The sequence below is a fragment of the Colletotrichum paranaense genome (genome assembly GCF_030867605.1).
Source record: "Colletotrichum paranaense strain IMI 384185 chromosome Unknown Scaffold_2.1, whole genome shotgun sequence".
In the NCBI taxonomy this organism is placed as follows: domain Eukaryota; kingdom Fungi; phylum Ascomycota; class Sordariomycetes; order Glomerellales; family Glomerellaceae; genus Colletotrichum; species Colletotrichum paranaense.
Window position 1 is genome coordinate 3,732,943 of NW_026848960.1, and position 23,847 is coordinate 3,756,789.

Sequence of the window (23,847 nt, forward strand, 5' to 3'; positions counted from 1 at the left end):
GCCTGGTCTTTGGCAGGATCTGCATCTAGTTGCAACGCTACGAAGATCATGTCATTTCTCTTTCACAGAAGAAGCAAACCCAATGTTGTAGGGCCTCGACGCTGCCTGTGAGTTCAGTGATGGTCAGAAATTTTTAGGTAGGCTGATTGAATCTTTAAGTTCTACCCTGCTTATGAGGATAACATGGCAGGGCTATAAATAGTGATGCATGAGGAACACAACACGCACGCAGTATGCATATATGCAGTGTGAAAAGGTCAGGTCAATTTCAGAAAACTCAACGCTATCAGCGGGGAATGTGGGAAGAGGCTGATGCAGAACGAGATGAAAGCAAAGCCGACTGCCCAACATGGTGCCGAGACATTTCATATCCCACGGTAATTGGTAGGACAGAATGGACCCTTACTGCGTGTCGTCAGAGGAGGAAGCTCTGAGCAAAATGAGAGATATAGTCAATAAGAGAAGGTGTTACTGTCGCGTGCCATGTTACGTGCTTTTTGGAGTCCACATCGATACACCCCGGCTCCGAGCCGGACATACCTCCGGATAGCCTGCAGCGGCTCCCCTGCACCCGAACAGGGCACGTTTCAAGGATTTTTCTCTTTGCCCAGACATTTGGACTTTGTGCTTTCGTTCTGTTCTAGTTTTGCAAGCCATGGAGAGTGCCATGCTAGCTGAAAACCCGATTTCCCGATTATTGGACGGACAGCTTTCCCTCATGATGAACAGATGACGGAGAGTGGGCGGGGGACCTCGGGATTGGCTCCGGGAGGATTTCTGCTCCATGAGCAACAAATCATGGGTTTAAAACTTCGGACAGTACATGAGTCTTGAGAGATGACTGATTTGTCTTCCTTTTGGTCGCACAGAGCAATCCATAAAGACCTCCTGTGTATGATCTTCCCGCACTCGCTTCCGTCTCGCCGATAAGTGCCGAACCGTCTCGTCTTGCTTTGGCAGCGGAGAGAGCCCTGGAAAGCAATCGTCTCATTTTGACCGAGATGAAATGGAGAAAATAAGAAGGCTCCATGCAAAAGAATGTACATTTCTGGCGCACGTCAAGCTCGTCCGCTTGCATCAAGACCCAGGTGAATGAGCCTCAAGCCCGGAAACTCGCAGAACTCACTTTACCCGCTGGGAAGGTGAAGAGAAAGATGTGATCGAGAGACATATCGTGGCGGGCTGCGCTGTAACCCATTGACCCGCCCCCATGTCGACCGACCTCGCTTGGCGACTTAGGTGATTTGTATTACAGACGCGTGAGAGGCTGCTGGTGTTGTTTCTTCCCGAGTGATCAGCGAAGCACGGCCCCACACGAGGGCCCGCCCGATGACGATGATGGCTCGGCATTCTCGAACCTCACCCTCACACTCACACTCGCGCCTCAAGCTCAATCTCGTCCTCACACACACACACAGCTCTCCGCCTCTTTTCCTCTTCCATCCCAGCGCCGGGGACTCGTACTACATCCGGGATGAGCTGCTTTTGATCCCATTCGTGTCTCTCTCATTCCTTAGAAATCAGGAGAAATGCCACGGATACGCAAAGCCCTTTTTCCCGTCACAAGTTACAACCGACCTCTCTTCTAGACTGCAGGACAAAGACTTTGTTTCGACATGGGTAATTCGGAGCTACTGTAGGTAGTTCATCTCAACAACAACAAACCCTGGTCTATCAATTCAAATTGAACCTGCCCGCCTCAGCTTTCGTCATAGATGAGATGAAAGTGGACTGGCAACTCTTTTTTCCCTCGCCGCGAAATTCCCTTTCCTGTTACCTTTTCCCGGTTTTTGTGGCTCACCTCTCTCCCTGTAGCCGAATACCACAATAGATCATTGGAGCTATTTTGGAATTTCGGCTTTCGTCTCTCTAACGTTGCACAATAATCACCACAACACGAAGGCTTTTCTCATTTCCATTGTACAAGGCTACAGAACCAAGAAAACTATTTGAAGAAACGAACCACCAAACCCTTTAATGAAGCACGGGCTTGCACAGACTTGGGATGATGGCATCCATCGCTAGCCCAAGTGGCTTCTTTTCTTTCGATCTTCCGCAAGCCACATCTGCTTTTCCCGCCCGGGGCTCGCTTCGCTAGTGATATTGGAGCCCGCCGCCGCCCCCAACTGCCGTGCCGTTCCTCGCCAACCACGTTTGTTTCCCGCGAGCCGTTTGTGCACCATCGAGCTCTGGCCCTCTTTGGATCACCCCCTTGGCCCATGTCGTCTAGATGTAACCTTGTTTCGTGAGGTGTCAGCACGTGGGAAAAGAAAGAAAAGAAAGGAAAGAAAAATAAGGCAGGCATTCCAAGCGTTGCAAACGGCGCTCGGTGTTGAAGTTTTCTGTTCCCTTTTCTCCTCCGGAAGCTATGTTTCCAGTGAACAATACTGCTCGGCCCCCACCGTATGAGAAGAAGAAACTCGTCGTTTGGAAGAAAGGAGAGCCCCGCGAGAAAGAGTGTTCCCAATTGTCTTAGCTAGCAGCGTGGCTGGCTCATAATGCACATCTAATGGTACGGTACGCCGTCGACGTTTTGTCGGCCTCGGCCGTGAGACACAAATGCAGGCCAAGGCAAGCTACCAGCACACATCATCAGAGCTCCCGGGACCGTGGGCGCTTCTCCATTGAATCACATCAGAGGATTTCTAATCTGACAGCGCTGGTAGCAAGCCCCTCCTCTTCTCTTCACTGTGGCCCCTCTCTTTAGTGTAGTGGAGAAAGCACCTGAGATGATTATGATGCTATCACTCCTCATCCTACCTGACGTCCCGGCACACCTATTTGGAAGAGGCAGCAGCGCGTCGTGCTCACATCCTCCTCCTCCTGCTGATGCTGTTGCTCGGGATGTGGATGTGGATTTGTTCTGGGCAAGCGTTACTAGTCTACTTTCCCCGGTCCGTTCTGGAAAAGATACTCTCCTGCCATGGTTACCTTCATGTGTCCAGGATTAGCAGGAGCAGTAGCTAATCCTTGAAGCTTATGCGCCGACCAGTGGTCTTTCTCCTCCCAGATCGGGATTTTCTTGTTGACTTCATCAAGCTCCCTGCCTTCCCCTTGCTGCTGTTCTTCTGTAGGATCCATGGGTAGCTCAGACCGAGCTCCGTCTGTCAACCCAAGCCTCTGGAGCCCTTAAGTGGCCTACCGTCCCTCGGCACTGTTGATTCTTTTCCCCCAACGGCTGTCCCCTTTCTTTAACCCTCCGAGAATAAGAAGTGCTTGTTCAGTCTACTCAATCTTTCATCATCGACCGAGGGAACATTTCATGCAGGCATACAGACATCTTTCTGATCGCTGATCCAACATGCATACCACCCTCCTGCTGGCCAGTCTCGGCCTTGCTACCCTCTCTTCTGCCGGCTGTCCCTTTGCAGACCCCGCCAATATCAAAGCTCGAGCCGAAGATGGCTCTCGCGGCCATGTCTCCGGCTACGAGATCGACGACTCTACGGGCGATCCATACCTCACATCCGACGTCGGCGGCCCAATTGAGGACCAAGTCAGCTTGAAGGCCGGCGTCCGTGGCTCGACTCTATTGGAGGATTTCATCTTTCGCCAAAAGATTACACATTTCGACCACGAGAGGGTGAGTCCGATGTCTATCCAGCTCCAATTGGTATCTCCTGACTGATCATTCCTGCTTAGGTACCCGAACGAGCTGTCCACGCCCGCGGCGCCGGTGCCTACGGAACCTTTACGAGCTATGGCGACTACAGCAACCTCACAGCCGCTTCCTTCTTGGGCGCGACGGGGAAGCAAACATCAACGTTTGTGCGGTTCTCTACCGTTGCTGGATCAAGGGGAAGTGCGGACACGGCCAGAGATGTCCACGGCTTCGCCACTCGGTTCTTTACTGACGAGGGCAACTTTGATATTGTTGGAAACAATATTCCGGTGTTCTTTATTCAAGACGCGATTCAAGTACGTCGATAATACCCTCCAAACGAGCTTCATCACGGCCTGAACTCGGGAGCTCTTGATTCTACAACGAGTACTATAAGCTAACGTTGCCTAGTTCCCAGACTTAATTCATGCAGTGTAAGACTTGCTGTAGCCTTTCCATTATGTACCGTCTCAAGTACTGATACCATGACTCTCGTAGAAAACCTCGCGGGGACAATGAAATCCCGCAAGCTGCGACAGCCCATGATTCCGCTTGGGACTTCTTCAGCTCTCAGACGACCACTCTTCACACCTTGTTCTGGGCTATGGCTGGCTACGGTATCCCGAGAAGTTACCGACACATGGTGAGTAGAGCTGCGTTTTTATTGTCGTCGAACATTGACTAACACTTCTAGGATGGCTTTGGTGTGCACACTTTCCGCGCGGTCACGGACGACGGCAAGTCAAAGCTTATCAAGTGGCACTGGAAGACACAACAAGGCAAGGCTAGCTTGGTCTGGGAGGAAGCCCAGATCGTTTCGGGCAAAAATGCCGACTATCACCGCCAGGACCTCTGGGATGCGATTGAATCTGGTAATGGACCCGAGTGGGAGCTCTGCGTACAAGTTGTCGACGAGGAGGATACCCTCAAGTTTGGATTTGATCTCCTAGACCCAACAAAGATCATTCCCGAGGAGATTGCGCCCCTCCAAAAGCTCGGCAAGATGAAGCTGGATGCCAACCCGGTCAACTACTTTGCCGAGACCGAACAGATCATGGTGAGTTTCTCAGTCAAACTGTTCGAGCACAGCTAACTCGTCCCAGTTCCAACCCGGACATATTGTCAGAGGCATCGACTTCACAGAAGATCCTCTTCTGCAGGGCCGTATCTTTTCCTATCTCGATACTCAGATCAACCGCCACGGCGGTCCCAACTTTGAACAGTTGCCGATCAACCGTCCAATTGGCCCCGTACACAACAACAACCGAGATGGTGCTGGTCAGAACTTCATTCACCGCAACCGCAACTCCTGTAAGTGATCTCGTCATGTTTATCGACTCTCTGACTAATTGCAATGTTAGACACCCCGAACACTCTCAACAAGGGCTTCCCCAAGCAGGCCAACCAGACTCAGGGCAACGGTTTTTTCACCGCACCTGGCCGCACCAACAATGGCCAACTGGTCCGCGAGATCTCCGACAGCTTCTCGGATCACTGGTCTCAGCCGCGCCTCTTCTACAACTCCTTGACTCCTATCGAGCAGCAGTTCGTCATCAACGCCATTCGCTTTGAAACCAGCCACCTTGAATCCACCGAGGTCAAGCAGAACGTTCTCACACAGTTGAACAAGATCAGCAACGACATTGCCAACCGTGTCGCCGATGCACTAGGCATGGAACATCTGCAGCCCGATGCGCAGTACTACCACAACAAGACCACTCAGGGGCTATCCATCTTTGGAAACAAGCTGCCCTCGATCGCGACTCTGAAGGTCGGCGTCCTTGCCAGCCTGTCAGCTAATGGCTCCGTAAGCCAAGGCAAGGAGTTGAAGGATGCTTTCGCCGCTGATGGTGTCTTGGTAACTGTCATCGCTGAGAAGCTGACTGACGGAGTCGACATGACTTATGCCCAGGCTGATGCCACGTCATTCGACGGTGTCATTGTGGCACGTAATGCTGACGGTCTCTTCAATGGCAACATCAAGCCTTCTCCGTTGTACCCGGCCGGTAGACCTGCACAGCTTGTCATTGACTCTTACAGGTGGGGGAAGCCGGTGGGCAGCGTTAGTTCGGCTCTCACCAAGTCGGCAACGCTGGGCGTCAAGGCTGGCGAGGGTGTGTACTCTGCTACCGATGTAAACGCTGTCGTGAACAGCTTCAAGGAGGGCTTGGCGACATTCAGATTCACTGACCGTTTCGCAACGGACTAGGAATGCGCTGTGTAAGCGCGATGCTTTTTCTTCATGTTCATAGTTTTATGCCCACTGGTTTATCCGGGCTACGGCAAAGTAAGGCTCTTTAGATATCAATACGACATGATTACTCCCCCGTTCTGTGGTTCAGCTTCTAGGTCTGTGGGGGAAAACACCTTCAGAGGAAACGTACGTTCCAGTGACAAGTGCTGCATAGTTGCGGAGGCACTAGTCAATCTCAGCGCAGTTGCCAGCCTGCAAAAGACAGCGCCCTACATCAACGGAAACATTGTGCTCTTGCTCGTCATGCATTATCATTATTCATAAGGTAGTGGTACAGGTAGACTAGGTAGTACAGGGTATCTCTGCGAATCATCCTGGAAAGTGTGTCCCTTTCGGACCGCCAATTTTTCGTCTCTTCTTTTTCCCTCTTCCTCCCTCTGCCGCAGTCACTGCCCAGGGTTCAGTAAGTGTCTCGTAATCAAACAGACATGATTAACCCTAGCCCGCAGCCCTCTGCTCCCAGCGAGGCCTTGAACTCGCTCGCGCGCCGCCAGTGCTCGCGATCGATGCGCTCCTCCTCCTTTCGCATCTTGAAGTCGAGGAGGCCGTCGTCGCCCTTGCGCTGGCGCACCATCTCGGCCTCGACCTTCTTAAAGGCGTGCCAGTCGTCCAGCTGGGAGGGTGAGGGCACCTGCTGCACCTCGTCGAGGCTCTTTTGGCCGTCGACGCGCTCGAGGAGGAGCTCGAGGCGGTATTTATCCGTGGCGGCGTCGAGCTTGTTGCCGTACTGGCGGATCGTGTACAGGCCGTCGTAGCGCACGCCGGCTTGTGGCGCGAGCGTGCTCTTGAGGCGGTAGCCGCGGAGGATGCGGACCTGGGTGCCGACGCGGGTGAGGAGGGAGACGTGCATGTCGGAGAGCCGGCCCTCGCGGACGTAGCGGTAGAGGTTGCCGCGGATGTGCTCCTCGCGTCCGGTGAGGAGGGGTAAGGCGGTGACGCCGTACTTGCCCTTTGTGGGCTTCTCGACGGCTGTGCCGATGACGCCGTCGCGGTGCGCGCAGGCGAGGTTCAGCCACCAGCTATTTGCAGTGTCAGCAAATGATCTCAAAAAGTTTGAGAAGTGGTAGAACCTACTGGCCGGGCTCGAACTGCTGGTTTCCCTCCAGTTCCGAGATGGGGTCGCGGCAGCTGTTGCTGACGGCCCAGGACTCGAGGGGGTCCATGCCGGACGCGGTGAATTGGATGTCGCGCATCTCGCCGCCGATGGACAGGCTGCGCTGGCGGACCTGGTCGAGGGAGAAGTACTGGTCGCGGAAGCGGGCCCGCCACATCTTTCGCAGGCTCTCGCACAGCGCCATGTCGGCGCGGAAGCGGAGCGGGAGCGGGCTGGGCCGGTGGGCCGGATCGAGGACGTCGGTGAGGAGCTTGTCTAGGCGGGCGTACTGGAGGGTCTCAAAGTCGAGAGATTGGGTATGGTTCAGCTCGTCCTTGAGGGCCCTCTCCAGGAGGCCTTGGATCCGATCCGCGTGAGGGCCGAGGCTCTTTGAGTGGCGGAGGGAAGTCCGGACTGAGTCGCAGAGCTCGAGTAGCTGTTCCTTTGTGGGCAGCGGCTCTGCGGCGGGGGTCGATGGGGAATCACCTGGACTTGGTGTTAGAGTACTGATGGGAAAGCTTGTTGCTTGGTTGATTGAACTAATGCTGACCTGATCCAGGGTACCTCATAAAGTACGTCTCTGTTGCTCCGTCCATCTGGAAGGGCGAACGGCAAGGCCTCGTCATGATTTGGGTGGGAGACATGATAGTTGAATTCGAGAGAGCCGGTCTTTCGAGTTTAACAAGTCGCTATGTGGTCGTTTTTAGAGTATGAAGTGACATCTACACGTTGCAAGACCTTCGAGTCGTTTCGCCAATGTCTCTAGGACTGGTGGCTGGGCTTTCGTTGTGCCTTCGGTGGGGTTGTTTCCTCGATGTTTGTTTGAGTGCGTGTTTTGCAAATGAAACCTCCACGACGAAGGGAAACGAAGAAGGAATTATATGAAGATGAGGAGACGAGGAGATGTGGACGATGGCTTGGAAAGAAGCATGTTTTCCGGGCTAGCCAAGATGTGCACTCCTGAACCAGCGGGACCGAGGGGTGTAAGGGACGATACTAGCTGAAAGTACCAGGTAAGGCAGAAGGTGGCCGGAATTAGACACGGCGTGGGGTTCTCCCGTGAGACACAACGTGCAGAAAGGGGGAAAGTTCTGTCCCGTTGGAACCATTTGACTGGGAAGAGTCAAAGTTCCGAGGAGGAAGGACGATGAGTTCATCGCGCCTCTCAGGCGGTGGCGTGCGCTACCGAGTGTTTGGTTTAGGTCGGCGATCGGAGGTGGTGGATTTCTGGCTCTCATACCGAGAGCGAGCTGTGCTTCAAGGGAACCTTCTGGTGGAAACAGCTGCCTACAAGGTAAATGGGCTAGCTGCTAGGGTCCGCCAAGCCGGGCGATCGGTGGCAGAGGAACCTGTCAGCTCGAGCTGCATGGAAAGGACGAGCCAGTCTGACGGAGAGGGGGGTTTAGCATGATGCGGAAGGCGCCCTGGAGGCTGCAGACGTTCCAGACTTGTGGCAGTGGTGGACAACGACCGAAACTCAAAGTAGGCATAGTCGAAGTGGACGAAGAGAGGATGGCAGGTGAGAATTGCGGCACAGAATTGTGGCATCGGGCGACTCGGGCAAGAATATTGTCCGTCAACCAATGATCTGTCGATGTGGGCGTAAAATTTCTTCAGTGATTATACCAAGTCCGGCGATGTTTCGAGACATTCTGTTACAGATCGAATCCGTCGACCGTCTGAATGGCATAGTGCCGACAGGACCCAAGCTGTCGGCGTCTCGTTGAGCCATGTGGCATCCGTCCGGAATTGTCGTAGCCGTTTCCGGCCGGCGTTTTCCTCGGCAGTGGTTAACCTCTTCCGGCGCTCAGTCGGAGCATGCTTCCTCCCCGATGTCCTGGCGTCCACCTAATTCCTTTGACAACCCGGGACTAAGGTTCAGGTAGTCCGCAATCTGACTTTACGCCGCCCTTTCCAGCTTCGTCGGTGATGCAACGTTTCTAGTCGGAGACTGCAAATTCGCAGGAAAAACACTCCATCAGTGGCGGCCAACCGCATCTAGGTTCGCCAGCTTCAGTGTTAGCCACCCATTCAATCGGTCTCATCAAATCCATCCAAGGACTTGAAGCCGTGGTGTGCCCTTATTCATGTCGGCCAAACGCATTGTCGGTCCAACGGCTGCCATCACACCCAGACCCAGACCGGTCATGGTAAAGGAGGAGAGCTCTCTCACCCTCGTGTTGCCCGTCATCCGCCGCCATTCCTTGGCAGGCGGGAATGTCAGCGTCAATCTGTCTCAACTTGAGACGTGGCGTTGAACAGAAGTTCTGAAACCAGGTTTTTCACCTGTTGTGACGCTGCGGTGACTGCTCCGAAGCTGACGAGCCATACACTTTGTGGGTTGGAGGTCCACTAAAGCCTCAAAGACGACTATGACCGCATCTACAATGTCTTTTTGACATACTTGAGAGAGACACAGTTGGACTCAAGTTCGACATCAACAGGCGCATAAGTCGAGCTGAACGTTCTCTCGAATGGGTTGACGAAGAGGCGCACTACCGCCCAAGCGAGGCCATTGCTCTCGTTAAAGCCATGGAGAGCGGTGGAACGATTGAGAAACTCGAGGCTAGCCGCATGAGCTACTCTCTGGCTGTAAGCGCTCCAGCCTCAGCGAGAACAGCTCCGGGGAAGAGGCTATTCCATCGTCTGGCACTGACCACGATAGCCGACAAAATTGGGTGGAAGAGGTTCGGCCTGCGAGTGGCTTGCTCCTCGCTTCGGTTGAAATCTTGGTTCCCCAAGACAGTTCGAGTTAGCTATCCGTAGTTCGTTCAACCCTTCTTCCTAAGCAATCAGCTCGGACAATGCATATTGGATGCTTTTGGTTAGGTCTTGGAGGTTGAACTCGTGGGAGGAAACAAAGGCTAGGGCATTCAGCATACGAACGCCACAAACCAAGATCCATGTGGACTCTTTAGAGCAGTCCAAGTCGGAAATTTGCTCACAGGATTGAAAGTAGGCAGTGGAAGATGGGTACACACTTGTGCCCATTCGATGCCCTCTTCTGCTTGCTCGCTTGCCATGGTGAAGTCATATATGTGGCCATGTAGGTATGGTACGCAAGGTATAACACTGGATGGGTGTGCTCCTGAGCCCTATATCAGAGTGCGATGCTTCGTTGCATGAGCAGAGACACTCTAAGCAGATGTGCAACGGACAAAAAGTAAGGGTCCCTGACCAGCAAGCAAAGTGCGAGGTGATGGTCTAGAGATTGAGTATTCTGTCCCTGTCGAATCCTTGCAGAACGGTTGAGAATGCCATGTGGTGTCAAGATCCGAATGGCTGCCAAGCAACGGCAACATTTGTGTGTACGGACGTAAAGTCGAGCAAGCCACGCGCGACGCCTGCTAGCTAGCCGTTTGTCGTCTTCATGGTCAACTCGACCCAGGAACCTGGAAGAAGGATGGGATATTCTCAATGACGGAAAAAGATTAGAATCGGATTTGTAGACCCAGAAAGCCGGTAGCAAGTATTCTCTTCACAATTTGGTTGGCTGAAACGCGAGGGTAGTCGGACATATCGAAATAAGATCACTGCGGGCGCACTATCTCTTTGGCTGCCGTTACTAGGTGATGGTATGTGGCTGTTGCTTCCATCTCACTTGCCATTCCAGGCTTTATGGTGGCATTCTTCTTGTCATTTCTTCACAATAAGAAGAATGAGGCTGAATGACGGGCAGTCTGAAGGCGAAGGCGGCGAGATCGGCGAAAAAGGATCCCAATGAAGGAGAAATGACATAGATAGAGAAAGGTGACTGACGATGGTTCTGTGGCGGTTGGAGTTGAGAAGAATGAAAGTTGGAGTACGGGCGTAAAAGTGCGTCCCCACTTTCCCCGACGTCCACCCAGTGCCACCATTCTCCACGCGCGCGAGCTGACGGAGAACCTTGGCAGCAGCCTCAAGGAACCACATGCAAAACTCCAACTTGCCACTTGCATCCCATCACCAGAATCCCATACACGTCAACGAAACCAGCACGACATCCCGCCGAAAATGGACAACAACAAAGACCTCCTTGCCAAAGCAAAGGAGTACTCGTCCAACAACGTGGACCTCTACGACCTGCTGCAGATCGACAGCACCGTCACCGAGGAAAAGGACGTCCGCCGCGCGTGGCGCAAACAGTCGCTCAACTACCACCCGGACAAGCTCAAGGACGCCTTTGACCCCGAGAAATGGGAGCTCATCGAGACGGCCCGCGACATCCTGCTCGACGCCGCCGCCCGCGCCGCATACGACAACGCCCGCAAGGCCGTCCTCCTGCGCAAGGCTGAGCGCGACCGCGTCCAGGGCCAGCGCAAGCGCCTCATTGACGAGCTCGAGGCCGCGGAGCAGGAGGGCAAAAGGCAGAAGCTCGCAGAGCAGGAAAAGGCGCGCGAGTTGGAGCGGGAGAGGGCGCGGCTTGCCGAAGAAGGGCGCCGGCGCATGGCGGAGGAGTCGGAGAGGTTCAAGCGGGAGAACCTGGAGCGGTTGGAGAGGGAGAGGGAGCCTGATGAATACGATGAGAAGCTGGCCGAGCTGCAACAACGGCTGGACGAGAAGAGGCGACTCAAGGCCGAGAAGAAGGCGAGGAAGAAGGGCGGCGCAATGGGCGACGCTACTACTGATGCGAGCACGCCTGTAGTAGCGAGCACATCAGAACCAGCACCAAAGCAGGCTTCATCAGCAGCACCCCCTAAATGGGAGGATCTCAAGGCACGAATGATTGCGGCTCAGAGACTCAAAGAAGCGAGAAAGGCTGCCGAGGCAGGTCAGGCGACTGAGGAAGAGGTCAAACAAAAATACGAGACTGTTCAGGCTCTCGACCCGAGGAATAAAGCCTAGACAGGCTCGGAATGGGTTCGGCTTGCGTTTGGTGGAGGAGATGATGGCGGACGAGGCCGCGGCGATTCAACTACGCGATTATACCCCTTTTTACTTTCTATTTTACAATACGAGCGGCACTGACTTTTCAGTTACCCAGATGCCTCGTTCAACCCGTTCTTCAACCACTCGGGCACGAAGGCCTTGATCTTCACAGCGTTGTTCTGCTCACCGTCCCCCTCGCCCTCGCCCCACTTCAGCAAGAACTCGTTGGCGGGGTCAAAGGTGGACGCGGCCGTCTCGCCAGGTAAGACGACGTCCGTCATGATCTCCAGCCGGCACAGGCCCAGGCCGACGTTCCCAATGCCCTTGAGCCACTTGCCCGCGCTCCGCCCCTTCTTGCCAGACCTCCCGATGCTCGTCTCGCGCGGGATCGATTCCGCGGGCAGACCGCCCTCGGGCCCGTGATTCGCGGCGTCCTGGTCCGCTGCCTCGGGTCGGTACTGTAGCGTCTGGGGCGCCGCCCTGTCCACGTCATAAATCATGCACGGCAGGATCCGCTTGCGCACCACGCCGCGGTGCTTGGTCCGGATCGTGAGCTCCTGCCCGACGTAGCATCCCTTGTGATAGTCGATCCCGTTCATGTAGTCCATATTCGTCTCCTGCGGCAGCGCGTGCTCCCGGATGACCTCGTCCTGGCCCTCGGCGACGCCCTGCAGGTACCGCCTGATGGTGTAGCTGTCCTCTGTCGTGACGTCCAGATCCAGTGCCAGCCCAGGCGGTGCCGCGGCCGCGTCCCCGCCCTGTATCACGCGATATCCCAAACCAGGCGTCCGCGGATCCTTGGTGATTGTGTCCAGCAGCGCGGTATCCGTCGTAACCGGCTTCCCGCTATCGTTCCAAGCATGCCACACCGTCGCCTCGTCCGCCGCGAGCAGGCGCACGGTAAGCTTGGCGCGCAGCTTGTACCGCTTGATGTGCTTCGCCAGCCTCTCCGCCTCGTTGGCGTCCACCTCGATGAGGAACCGCGTGCCGGCCTGCTCCGACTCTGCCGCCGCCGCGCTGCCGCCGAGGCCCGCGAGGTCTGGGTATATGAACACATCGTGCAGGACGCGGCCCGTGGCGTTGAGGAAGGCGGCGTAGAAGCCCGTCTTTCGCGCGCGGGCGGCCTCGGAGGCGATGTTGCCCGTGATGACGCCCTGGAGGAACTTGGCGGCGTCGGCGCCGGCTACGGAGATGAGGCGGCGCGAGGGGAGGGCAGCGTAGCCGGCGGAGGGCGGCGCTGGGGTTGGAGTCGTCGGGTTGGTACTCGAGTATCGTCGGCGCTGTTGTTGTTGGCGGCAGGCGCGGCAGACGAAGGATGTGGCGGACAGCTGCTTGCGCGCTGTGAGCGTCGCGCTGCGGGTTACGGTGTTCATCGTTGCAGGTCGGGTGCCCTTTGGAGCTAGGGGTGCTTCAACACTAAGAAAGAAAATGTATGAAGGAAGGAAAGATAGAAGAAAATTAAATGATGTGTTGACTCAATCGGCGACCGAGATCGCTGTGCGGCTATTCGAACACGCCCGCGCCCAGGATGTGGAATGGGAAAATTGTTTGGTTTGTCATGACGTCCTAGCTCCGGGACGCACGGGACTCTCGGCCCGGGGATAGGCCCCATGGTACTGGACAATGTCTAATGCCAGGGACGGAGGGTCGGACGGCGTTGCTCCGAGTTTCTGCCCCACTGGCGGAAGAGAGCTGTACTTATGGTGGAGACTGGAGAGGTTCGTCTCACTCTCGACCTGAGAGGAAGGGTTCCCCTCTGTATGGCCTGTGCTTTTCGAAGCTAAAGTGCTGCCTAGAGATGACGCTTTTCTTGCAACATCCTCCTTGGACCATGATATCGTTCAAAATTTTCTATCTAAGTGGGTTTGTATTCACTGGGGACAATGTAAGAATATCCAGATGGAACTGTTTCTGAAAAGGACCGACGACGCGCTGCTGCAGGTCAGGGCGACTGATGCCGGCATTGCTCACACTCGTTGCCTGGACGCACTAACTTGATGTGGAATACGATTCGACACAGCGCGCTTAGATTAAGTCAGCGATTACAACGTTTATATCCGTCCTCGCTCGGCAATAGTCAATACAAATACATTGGTGCCTGAGTTGGATTTATTTTATCAGGGTTGAGGCACATGGAAACCATCGTGGCTTTACCAAACTTGATCAGCTAATTGGCCTGGTGGACAACGATTCTACGTCTATGTCTCTCTCGCCTACCTCCATACGACCTGGAACATTGTCTTCCATCTCCATGTCTCAAAATCACGACTGCCGGCCACCCGATATCCATGACGCAAATATCCAACAATGTCGAGCGGCGCCTTCGCGGCAGTGAGCCATGGGCGCAGCACACAGCGGGAGAGGCGTGCATTCCTCCTGGCAAGGCTGAAGGCACAGAGGCAATCGGAAGTGGGATTGTGACCCTGGTGGACTCCCAAATTTCCCTGGAATAACCAACCCCAGCAGGCACCCGCCAATGACAGCCATGTTGCCAGCGGTCCCAAGTAAGCACTAATGCTCGACGCCGCCCCGTGGCAGTGTGGGTGCCAAGGACGAGTGCGACAGACTGCCAGTGTCGCACCTATTCGCACCAAATCAGCTAATTTTTCCCGTGCCGAATACCAGACTACCGTTTGAAACCCCCATAAATCGCTGTACGGGGATGATGGATCAGCAACTTGTAGGGGGGCCGGGCCCCTGGGGTTCACCGTTCACCACTCAAAAGAGTCGAGATTGACTGGAGGATCAGGGGTATGGAAGGGCAATGATCTATCCCGTCACCTCGAGCGGATCCCCGCCCGAATCCTACGAATATCAGGTGTCTGGTCCCAATGCTACCCTCCCTTGTCTTGCAGAAAAGCATCGAGACATGTTCTTCTCGCGCTGCTTCCCGCTCGCGCCACACTTTCGTCTCTAACCATCTTTCTCTCTCTCGATTTTCGTCTGTGATCGTCACTTGGGGGATGAGTTGATCTCGCGTCTGAAGGATTTTCTCTCGTTTGTGGTACGGGTACTCACTCCTAGGGGCGGCGACCTTCATTACACGCCGTAGTCTGCGCGCATCAACCAGGTTGAGAAGCGGCGAGTCGATCGCGGGACAACACCGAGGATCATCGCGACGTTCGCATTTCACAGCGAATTCTTCGACCATACCCATCATGGTATCGCGATCATGGCTGGCGGCGTTCCTCGCCGTTGGACAGCTTTCTTCTATCTGTAGCGCGCAAGTGGATGTCCCCTCAGTCAACAACTTTCGCAGAAGAGTCTTTGCTCGAGGTAAGCTTCGGCCTTATGTGCTCTCTCAAGACACCAGGGTATCACTAACGAACACCAGCGTCGGTCATTGGCAATTGGGTCTATTACGATGGAGGTGAAGTATCACAGGTCATCAGCGGGTTGAGTCCCCAGTCACAATGGCGGCCCTCTAACCCGACAAACACGACGCTCTCAATCGACCTCACCAAATCATGGACGCCAGAGGATGTGGAAATCAAGGAAACCTCGAAGTCGGCTCCCAAAATGATGAGACAGGCCATCTTCACCGACAACTCGTCAGACTCCTTTTACATCTGGGGCGGCTTCACCTCCTACGGCGCCAAAATCCCAGACGCGAAACTCTGGCACTTCACCCCGGACGGCAGCGGCGGCGGCCAATGGGGCACCGTCCTCCCGCACGGCAACACCGCCTTCACGGCCCTCACCCGCTCTCAGGGCGGCGCCTTTGTCAGCACCAAGGATTCCGGCTTCTACTTTGGAGGGTTCTCCGATTCCGGGTCCGACCCGAACCCCAACGGCCCCGTGCCGGGCTTTTTGCAGTTCAACTACACGGCGACGGACACGGCGTGGACGAACAACTCGGACAGCGTGCCCTACTCCGACTACGGCACTCTTGTGGGCGCCACGGCGCACTACGCGCCGTACGGGCCGAACGGTTTGATTATGATTTTCGGCGGAGGATCGCACGTCATCGGGACCGGCCAGAGCGTGGATAACGTCGGCTATCTCAGCTTCAGCACGATTTACTTCATGGACCCCGTCACCAAGGTGTGGTATACCCAGCAGACAAGCGGCAACGCCCCGGGCCCACGCATGTGGCACTGCACCGTCGGAGCCCAGGGTCCCAACAACACATACGAGATGTAGGTTCTTCTTGATAACTCTGCCAGAAAAAACCTCAATCTTGAAAAGATGCTAACCCATCATCAGCTTCATGTACGGCGGCAGCAACATCGCCAACAAGGAAACTTTCGACGAGGTCTACATCCTCTCACTCCCCGGCTTCGTCTGGCAAAAGGCAAACTACACCTCTGCGGCCCCCCGCGACACGCAGTCGTGCGTCGTCGCCGGCCAGCGCCAGATGGTCACCTTTGGCGGCGTCAACAGGATGGCCAACAACGCCAACTCGACCCTCTTCTTTAACGAGGAAGATTCCTTCCGCCAGGGCGTCGGCGTCTTCGACCTCACGGCGCTGGCGTGGAAGGACGCGTACGAGCCCACGGCCGCCGCGTACGATTCTCCCGATGTCGTCAAGGCTTGGTACAATGAGGGGTGAGTTTTGATCCCATTATCCCTCCAAACAACATATTGTCTAGAGTGTAGTCCCGCTGACTTTTTGTTGCAGTAACCTCGCCAGTGTTCAGTACGGCTCGGGCGTCGAAGCACTCATGAACTACGGCAAATCCGGATCAGGCTCGAGCTCAGGTTCAGGTTCCGGTTCCGGCTCCAGCTCCAGCTCCGACTCGAAATCCTCCAACACGGGCGCCATCGCCGGCGGCGTAGTAGGCGGCGTAGCGGGCGTCGCCCTCATCGGCCTAGCCGCATTCTTCCTCATGAGGCGGCGGAAGCACAAGAAGGTCCCGACAGAAGAGACCGGTCCTAACGCGGTCGAAGCCCCGGGCTCGGCTACCTACTACGATAACAACAACAACCACAATGCCGGAATGCAGCAACACCAGCAGACGGCCTACTCGCCAGGCCCCGCCCCGTCCATGACGACGGCGCCGTCGGAGCTCCAAGGGGAGTACAGGGACCACTCGCCGTTTTCGGGCAGCGACGTGCCGCCCAAGATGATGCAGCCTCCCGAGATGGATGCCGGGGAGCCGCGGCACTATTACGCGGCGGAGCTGGACGGGACGGAGGCGCGGAAGTGAGGTTAGTTAGCACTGAGGGCTGGCTGACTGAATGTTTTGGGTATCCTTTGAGGGGAGGAAAGGTACCTGGACTGGAAGAAATATAATTCATGATAAGATGTGGAAAAGTTCAAGGCCGAAGTAATGTTTCTAGGAAAAATATAGACTGTATAGTATACACTGTCGATAATACCCTGCCTGAGAGAAGGCACATGATGAGACTTGCGTTTTCTAGAATACATGTAGCTTACTTGCCCTCGGCCCATGAAAACAATGAACTTGAATATGACAACCATCACTCCCGGTGTCCAGCTAGGCATCAAGGGCATGGGGAGAGTAAATCAGTCCGCTTGAGGCACCTTCAGGACGCCCGATTAGCTCTACGGCGCAGTTACCTGAATCCTTCGTTCAGTCTATATGCCATCATCGTACTTGGAAGACTACAGGCTGAGTGGTTCCCACAAAGCCTCTGTTGCGTTTCTCCATGTCTCTTCAGCAATCCTAGACTGCAAGGGGTAAGGAGCATCTACTCTGCCCTCTTCTGATAGTGGCCCCCCTTCCAGTCGATGGTGCCGCCTTTGAACTCGCCCTCGTGGCGTATCGTCGTGGATGCCACAGTGAGCGTGGTCGACTGCCTTTGGGAACCACTCAACATAGCCAAGCAGCATCTATCTTCCTTGTTCTCTAGAGCTTACCTGAAGATTTAGGGTGTTACGATGTTATCACGACCCTCAGCTAGGTATTGTAATGCACCGTGAGGGGTGAAGCGCTAACAGAGGCCAGACCCTGGTGAAGACACTACAACTAAATCACTCTGCAGGCTATCGGGAAACCTAAGTGACAGGTTTATTCGTTTGCCGAGTGACTTTCGTTTCCCTCGGCAGTTGGCATGTGTGATCTGCAATCGCATGACCGATTTACAGAGGTTGTGATGGTGGCCTTCTTCACTCGTGGTAGTCATGACCAACGAGATGATGACGTGCCTATTAGATTTACATAGAGATCGGTCGAGCATACTATTCATGACTCAACCATTGGTAATGTTTACATGGGGAACACTTTGAGATACCGCCTCCAGCCGAGAAGAATTCAGCATGGCTTTTTCTCTCTTCGTCCAGCTGGGCGCAACGTGTAAGTTGAGTTCCCACATAGGGAGACGTGGCGTCGGGGAAATGCCAGCTACAAGGTGCTGTGAGACAGACACCATAGCTCGCGCGTATTTGTCGGACTGGGCTGTCGAGATGTTCCTAGTCTATGATTGGAGCATAAGCTGAATGGTCATATGATTCGATTAAGCTTAACATGTGAGATGGCTGATGTATCGCATCTCTCAGTGATGAGAGTATCGGAGTCAGGCATTCGTCCTCGTCTATCCCGAAAGTGTAGTATCAGCTGGAGCTGCAAGTCACTATCTAAGGAGCTCCCGATCCCAGATATCTTACCTCACTGAATCCAAACACCATCAGCAGTGAGGGCCAGTCCCAATATGACTGGAGCAAGGTACTGCTGAATGATGAGCTCACACGGACCGACGCAACATACAGGAACGGCCAGACCTCTAAGGTCGGGGCCCGATAGGCTAACACTACACCCATACCAACTATTCTCGATAAATTCCTGACCACAACTGACAAAGTCACAACAGCGGCGGCCAAGTCTAGCCATCACTACTCTTCAGCGCCCCCGTATCCTAGCCAGCTGTGCGCCTTGAAGTGGACCACCTCTGGCCCCCCTTCGACGCAGGAGAAGTCCGTCACGAGCATCACGATGTATAAACTAGAACCTTGGGCCCTCGGATACAGCAGGTTCCGATCCGTGTGTTTGAAGGCGTATAGCTTCTGCTTTACTAACACGGTGACGGATCGGTTTGGGACCGATGTGGAGGTTGCCAACGGTGGTACGCATCTTAATCAACCTCTCGTATCCAACGTGACTACTACTTTGGACTTGAATGAGGGTACGACTTTGATTCAGGGCAAAATGCTAATCTTCAAATAGAAACTAGTAACTATTCAGGGAAGGGGATATAAGGGAAAGGATATATTGAATATACTAGAAACTTTACAACGGCATATAGGCTCCGGTTTAGGAAGTGCGATAGTTGAGGCTCTCTTCTCCGCCGGTTTCATGCTCGCAGACAAGCAGGCTATAAGAACCGATTGTCGTACAACCGGACCCAAGTTATCTACTCCTAATGAAGTCATTGGCCTGGCTGGTGGTAAGGACTAAGGGGATACATGGGAGACTAATCATCGCCCTGATGACAGATAATTCAATTACAAAAAGGAAAAGCAAGGAAGGAGAGGCAATGTTGACCTCACAATTCGGGCCCCTGCCCGGAATCGAACAGGGCGAACCTCAGTTAACCCGTACTCTGATTTCGTTGGAGTATCAGGTTATTCCACCATTTCACTACCTCGCACGCAGTTTTGATCTGACCCGCCAACCGTAAACGGGCGCCCCTGAGCTGGTGATAGGAAACGACGCTGAGGGGGTATAAGTAAGGTTTAGCGAAGGTGAATGGTTCACCCGCGGGTGGGAGGAGCTAGAAGGCTTACAAAGACACAGAGGTGAGAAGGAGCGAGGCTGGTGCCGGTGGCTGAAGCTGTAGTTGAACACTATCAACTGCCACGACAGGCTTGACGATCTCTCACCAGCGAAACATAGTCTCGGCCAAAGACCACTCGGCCGAGTAAACGGGATGACGGAAACCCTTCTTGAAAAGGACCCTGACGACCCTGTCGAGACGGGTCCCGGAGCCTTGGATCCTAAAGCTCATCGGGCGAAAGAAGTTACGTCAAGTCTCTTCGCCGTTCATCGAGGAAGCAACTCGGCGATCCGTGGTCCCGATCCCAACGTCCTCCCCGTAGGGATACACCACGCACCAAACTGGTACACACCACCTCGCCGATCACCCTTTCGCCTCACCACCGCAAATCATGACAGCATCACTCCCGCCCCGGCGCCGGAAGGGATGGGAAAACAACCACCTTTGATGCCGGACAACCGCGTCCCAAAACGTGGAATGAATCTAGCCCGCCGTCCGATCCACCTCCCGTTGGAATCATCTCTCGTCAAACCCAAGTAAGAGGATCAACGCCTCTAAAGCTCTAATGACTTCATCACTTTTAGGGGTCCAAAAAACGGGACCCGCGGGAAGGGGCGCTCATCTTGGTGGTGAACGTCTAAAATATGGGTCCATGGGGTGTCCCGGACTTTGGCTTCTCCCCGAAGAGCCGGGTTCCTTGTGCCGCTCTCAAACCCGCGGGTTTTACACTTTACGGTATCCGTAATGCTTCTGCTTTCTCTGCCTCAAACCCAAGCCTACCAGGTAATTAGAACGAAGCTAGGGTGAGCTGAGGTAAGCGGATGGTAGGGCGGAAAACTGATGGCCTTGGGATGGAGCTTGTCTGGCGGATCACCCTCTGGGTGTACTACGTAGGTTTGTCTCTTCTGTGCGGTCGTCGGGGTTGCACAGGTCTGCGAACTCCGCTCCGCGCCGAGAGTTCCCCTCTATGAGCCCGCGCTTTGTCTATTGCGCACCCCACGCGGGGTTAAGAGCGAGTGCGACAACGCGGCGCACGCCTTTACTGCACGAACCTGTAGTGGTCTTTGTGATGTTCGGAGTATGAATGCAGAGTACGGATACGCTGTATCTGGATAGAGGTGGTAAGATGGTGAGGTTTACAGCCATAGGTAGAGTGTGAGCTACGCCATCATGGGATGCAAGTCAGGTCGTCAAAAGGCACGGTCACGTTCATCCAGTCAGGCGGTATCTGTAACCGCGTCCCGGTACCACCCATCCATCCATCAACTCGTCTCATCGGACACACCAGTCTCTGCTTGAGACGACCAACCTTGACTCTGGAACTCATCAGATGACTGGTGTACGGGTACGCACTTGACTTTCTTCCAGGGCAGACCGTTTCGTTTCCGAGAGAGACATGCAGACGCAAACCAATGTCAGGAACCCGGGTTCACGGGCCAACTCTTGTTTCCTCCCGACGGAGAGAGACAGTGTGCTCATTGCGTGAACCGCTGGCCTGGGTAGCCGAAAGGTAAACGTGTCTCGTGATCCGGACGGCCTTGACGGTTGTGGAGATGGCCGCCCTTCGGTGCCGAGGGCGGAAGTGGGATTGATCTCAAGAGATTCCTCGGGTGAAGTGGGCACCTGGAGCATGGCGCAGCGAGCCACGCACTACTGTTTTGCTTCAGAATGCGACATCTCCCCCGTTTGAAGATACATATTTCTAGGGACATGACCGATGAAGCTCTTGTGGCCCCTCAGACCGTAGACTCTCTTGGGCTCAAGCGATTCTGATTCAGATGATAGTCTAACAGTCTAGCTGTCAATAACGGACAGATGATGCTTGGCAGCCCGGAAAGGTAGTCGCACGAACTGACAAATCCGCCCCAGTGAACTCGGCCGCGACCAACAAACACAAATCCAGCACGTTCTGCGGATCTTCGCAACAGACAGGTGCGGCCCGCTGCTTGCATTTCCTCACGTTTCGAAAGGCAGAGAGGGGGGAGGGGGGTGGGTGTATGCATGTCAAATTCTGTCTCTGATTTCCAAGCCAACAGTCCTTTTTTGCTCGAACCAGTCATCGGACGCTCGGACAAAGTGTGGGAGAATCCTTGGCAGCCGTGGCAGGAACGGAGTTAGTACATACAAGTAGTGCTGGGCACCTGGATGACTGATGAATAATTCGGCTTCGGCTTACGATATCAGCCCCCACGGCTTTGCACAGTTTGAGGCCCATTTGCTATATGCTAAAACCACACCCCTTTATGCACAAAGCGGATAAGGTAGGAAAGACCCATACTTCTCGGCCCCCGGGCTCCAGCCGTCCAAGGGGAGAGATGGACCCCCGCCAGGTTCTGGACTTAGGGATTACAAAGTGAGATTAACTCCAATGCCAAGCAATCACCCATCTGCACCTGGCACTGGCAGAGCGGCGGTGGGGATAGGTAAGCGGAGGGAGAAGAAAGATGCGGCGGCGCAGGCAGCACGAATCCAATCCAATACAAGGCCACCATCGCGAAATTTCAGGGCCGGCCACGGTGAGTGACTCAAAAACTCCGAGTGGTGTGGGGAGCGGACAGCCTCGCTTCCCTTGACCACATTGGAATTTCCCATCTTTCATCGAGGAGCATCGACGACTCATCAGTCAATAGTCACGATCGAATGCTCACGATCTCCTTGCACAAATTTCTCATTCTGACCCCTTGCCTTGAGGGAAGAACAACTCCACCATTCTGCGTAAAGATGCCCCGCCGTGCCGAAGGACTCGCAGTCACAGGCTCTGGGCTGGCTGCACTCCCCTTCCCCCTTCCGCACCGCCGCCCGCCCGAAATCATCCATCCACCGCACCCCGGCGGAGACGGGGGTGGGATATGTCGTGGAGCGGCGGTATGTTAGAGAACGATGGATCCTCGCGGTGCGGGCACAGATGCGGGCGAACACCTCGTCCAGTCGTCCAACTTTCAAGCGAGCACTCACTGGCAATCTTTACTGCGTACTCTTGCGAAGAGAGTCGAGACCTTTTCCCATTATCCACAGAACGAGTTGATCTTGGAAATTCTGGACCTTGGATTTTCCTACGTTCCCACTGCACAGCGTAATTCAGCGGATCCAAATTGTCACTACCTTAGATCCCCCTTATCAAGCAGATCATGAACCCTAGAAAAAGGCACAACCCGCAAGTCCGCGACCAAGAGCCGTGGAGTTTGCGGATACATGGAGTATCCGTAGGAATGATATGATTACGTGCGCGCGTGAAGATCTTGCCCAGCCTTCGGACGCCGTGGCCGTAGTACCTTCCATCCGCACACACACAATCCAATCTTCCTCTTATCTGATCTAGCTTATCGATAAGACCAGGTGATTCCCAAGCATGGAAGATCAGATCGCCCTTCTCAAAATTCGCCATCGTGACCTCAGCATTCCCCACGTGCGGGCCGCACCCCTCATGTTCCAGAGTATCGACGTGATTGAAATCGATAATCACAGGTCGTCATCACGCGATCCATCCGTACACTGCGGAGTAGACAGACGCGATTGCGTGCGCGAGGCGAGACAGAAGGACACTCGATCTACGGATATGCCATTGTGCACAATTGACACTTTGTCGAGGGTAAACTCCCTTCCCTGCTCTCCACCCTCGCCTACAGCCTCAAATGATCGACGGGGGGAGACGCAAGCAGGACAAGCAAGGCAGATAGGGTCCAGGACTCCAGATTGCAGCCCTTCATTCTGAGTCTGGCCCCCTCCTCGCGCCCTGAACCGAAAAAACCCCACGCCCGCAGGACTTTCAGGCCCCAGTGATTGATATCAATCCTCGTCGAATGAAGCCCTGCTCGCCAGCGTGTCTTTGTCTCATTCTCTACTGGGGGTTGATGAGATGAGGTGTCAAACTTGTCAATCGCTCATTCAACCTGTACGCACCTTGTCCAGGTAGGTACTCAGGCACCGCTTTGACATTCTTCCCTTCGCCTTGCTCTCCAAGAAATAAGGAAAGAGGTAAACCCCCAGTCCATCCAGTCACGAACCTCGAGAGCCCAGCAAAGAGGTTGGGGCCAATTTCCCATAATGCTTGTAAAACCTGTCTAGGGCCCGTCGCCCCAAAATCCGTCCAGGAACCCGAACCCTTTCAAGGCTTCACCGCCCTGCCTTACCTTTGGGTTTGTGGTTTTTTTTTTCACTTTCCCATGCTGCCTACCGTGTTGAGGCCCCCTCCCTTTCTCTCACCCGCAGGTAGGGTAGACTAGGTAAAGTCAACCCCCCGCGGGGTTGATAAAGGAACAGCATATTACTTCGTGCTTCGTACCCGAACGGGAGGCGGTCAAGTAAATACACCATCGTGGGACTCCCGCACCGCCGCCAAGTGCGACGGACGGGTGGGTGTTTGTCAGACCTAGA

The 23,847-nt window shown here is 54.6% G+C and overlaps 8 protein-coding genes across 8 annotated transcripts; 4 read left to right on the forward strand and 4 right to left on the reverse strand.

Annotated features, from left to right (window-relative positions):
• Positions 1 to 1,945: 1,945 nt before the first annotated feature.
• On the reverse strand, positions 1,946 to 2,305 carry CPAR01_03161 (uncharacterized protein; the record flags this gene model as incomplete). Its single annotated transcript, XM_060487448.1, has 1 exon — positions 1,946 to 2,305. The coding sequence occupies one exon, from the start codon at positions 2,303 to 2,305 to the stop codon at positions 1,946 to 1,948; it is 360 nt and encodes a 119-aa protein (XP_060354776.1).
• Positions 2,306 to 3,301: 996 nt separating this feature from the next.
• Positions 3,302 to 5,810, forward strand: CPAR01_03162 (catalase; the record flags this gene model as incomplete). The annotated part of the gene is made up of 7 exons (XM_060487449.1): positions 3,302 to 3,583; positions 3,643 to 3,918; positions 4,013 to 4,035; positions 4,100 to 4,244; positions 4,296 to 4,658; positions 4,705 to 4,912; positions 4,963 to 5,810. The coding sequence occupies 7 exons, from the start codon at positions 3,302 to 3,304 to the stop codon at positions 5,808 to 5,810; spliced, it is 2,145 nt and encodes a 714-aa protein (XP_060354777.1).
• A 463-nt stretch (positions 5,811 to 6,273) lies between these two features.
• CPAR01_03163 (uncharacterized protein) lies at positions 6,274 to 7,592 on the reverse strand (the record flags this gene model as incomplete). Its single annotated transcript, XM_060487450.1, has 3 exons — positions 6,274 to 6,874; positions 6,930 to 7,434; positions 7,499 to 7,592. 3 exons carry the CDS (start codon positions 7,590 to 7,592, stop codon positions 6,274 to 6,276), a joined length of 1,200 nt encoding a protein of 399 aa, XP_060354778.1.
• A 297-nt stretch (positions 7,593 to 7,889) lies between these two features.
• Positions 7,890 to 8,105, reverse strand: CPAR01_03164 (uncharacterized protein; the record flags this gene model as incomplete). Its single annotated transcript, XM_060487451.1, has 2 exons — positions 7,890 to 7,948; positions 8,006 to 8,105. 2 exons carry the CDS (start codon positions 8,103 to 8,105, stop codon positions 7,890 to 7,892), a joined length of 159 nt encoding a protein of 52 aa, XP_060354779.1.
• A 2,836-nt stretch (positions 8,106 to 10,941) lies between these two features.
• On the forward strand, positions 10,942 to 11,772 carry CPAR01_03165 (uncharacterized protein; the record flags this gene model as incomplete). The annotated part of the gene is made up of 1 exon (XM_060487452.1): positions 10,942 to 11,772. The coding sequence occupies one exon, from the start codon at positions 10,942 to 10,944 to the stop codon at positions 11,770 to 11,772; it is 831 nt and encodes a 276-aa protein (XP_060354780.1).
• Positions 11,773 to 11,903: 131 nt separating this feature from the next.
• Positions 11,904 to 13,169, reverse strand: CPAR01_03166 (folate-binding protein YgfZ; the record flags this gene model as incomplete). The annotated part of the gene is made up of 1 exon (XM_060487453.1): positions 11,904 to 13,169. One exon carries the CDS (start codon positions 13,167 to 13,169, stop codon positions 11,904 to 11,906), a length of 1,266 nt encoding a protein of 421 aa, XP_060354781.1.
• A 1,785-nt stretch (positions 13,170 to 14,954) lies between these two features.
• Positions 14,955 to 16,946, forward strand: CPAR01_03167 (kelch repeat protein; the record flags this gene model as incomplete). Its single annotated transcript, XM_060487454.1, has 4 exons — positions 14,955 to 15,072; positions 15,131 to 15,935; positions 16,003 to 16,344; positions 16,418 to 16,946. The coding sequence occupies 4 exons, from the start codon at positions 14,955 to 14,957 to the stop codon at positions 16,944 to 16,946; spliced, it is 1,794 nt and encodes a 597-aa protein (XP_060354782.1).
• Positions 16,947 to 18,019: 1,073 nt separating this feature from the next.
• On the forward strand, positions 18,020 to 19,154 carry CPAR01_03168 (uncharacterized protein; the record flags this gene model as incomplete). The annotated part of the gene is made up of 3 exons (XM_060487455.1): positions 18,020 to 18,056; positions 18,571 to 18,882; positions 19,003 to 19,154. 3 exons carry the CDS (start codon positions 18,020 to 18,022, stop codon positions 19,152 to 19,154), a joined length of 501 nt encoding a protein of 166 aa, XP_060354783.1.
• Positions 19,155 to 23,847: the final 4,693 nt, after the last annotated feature.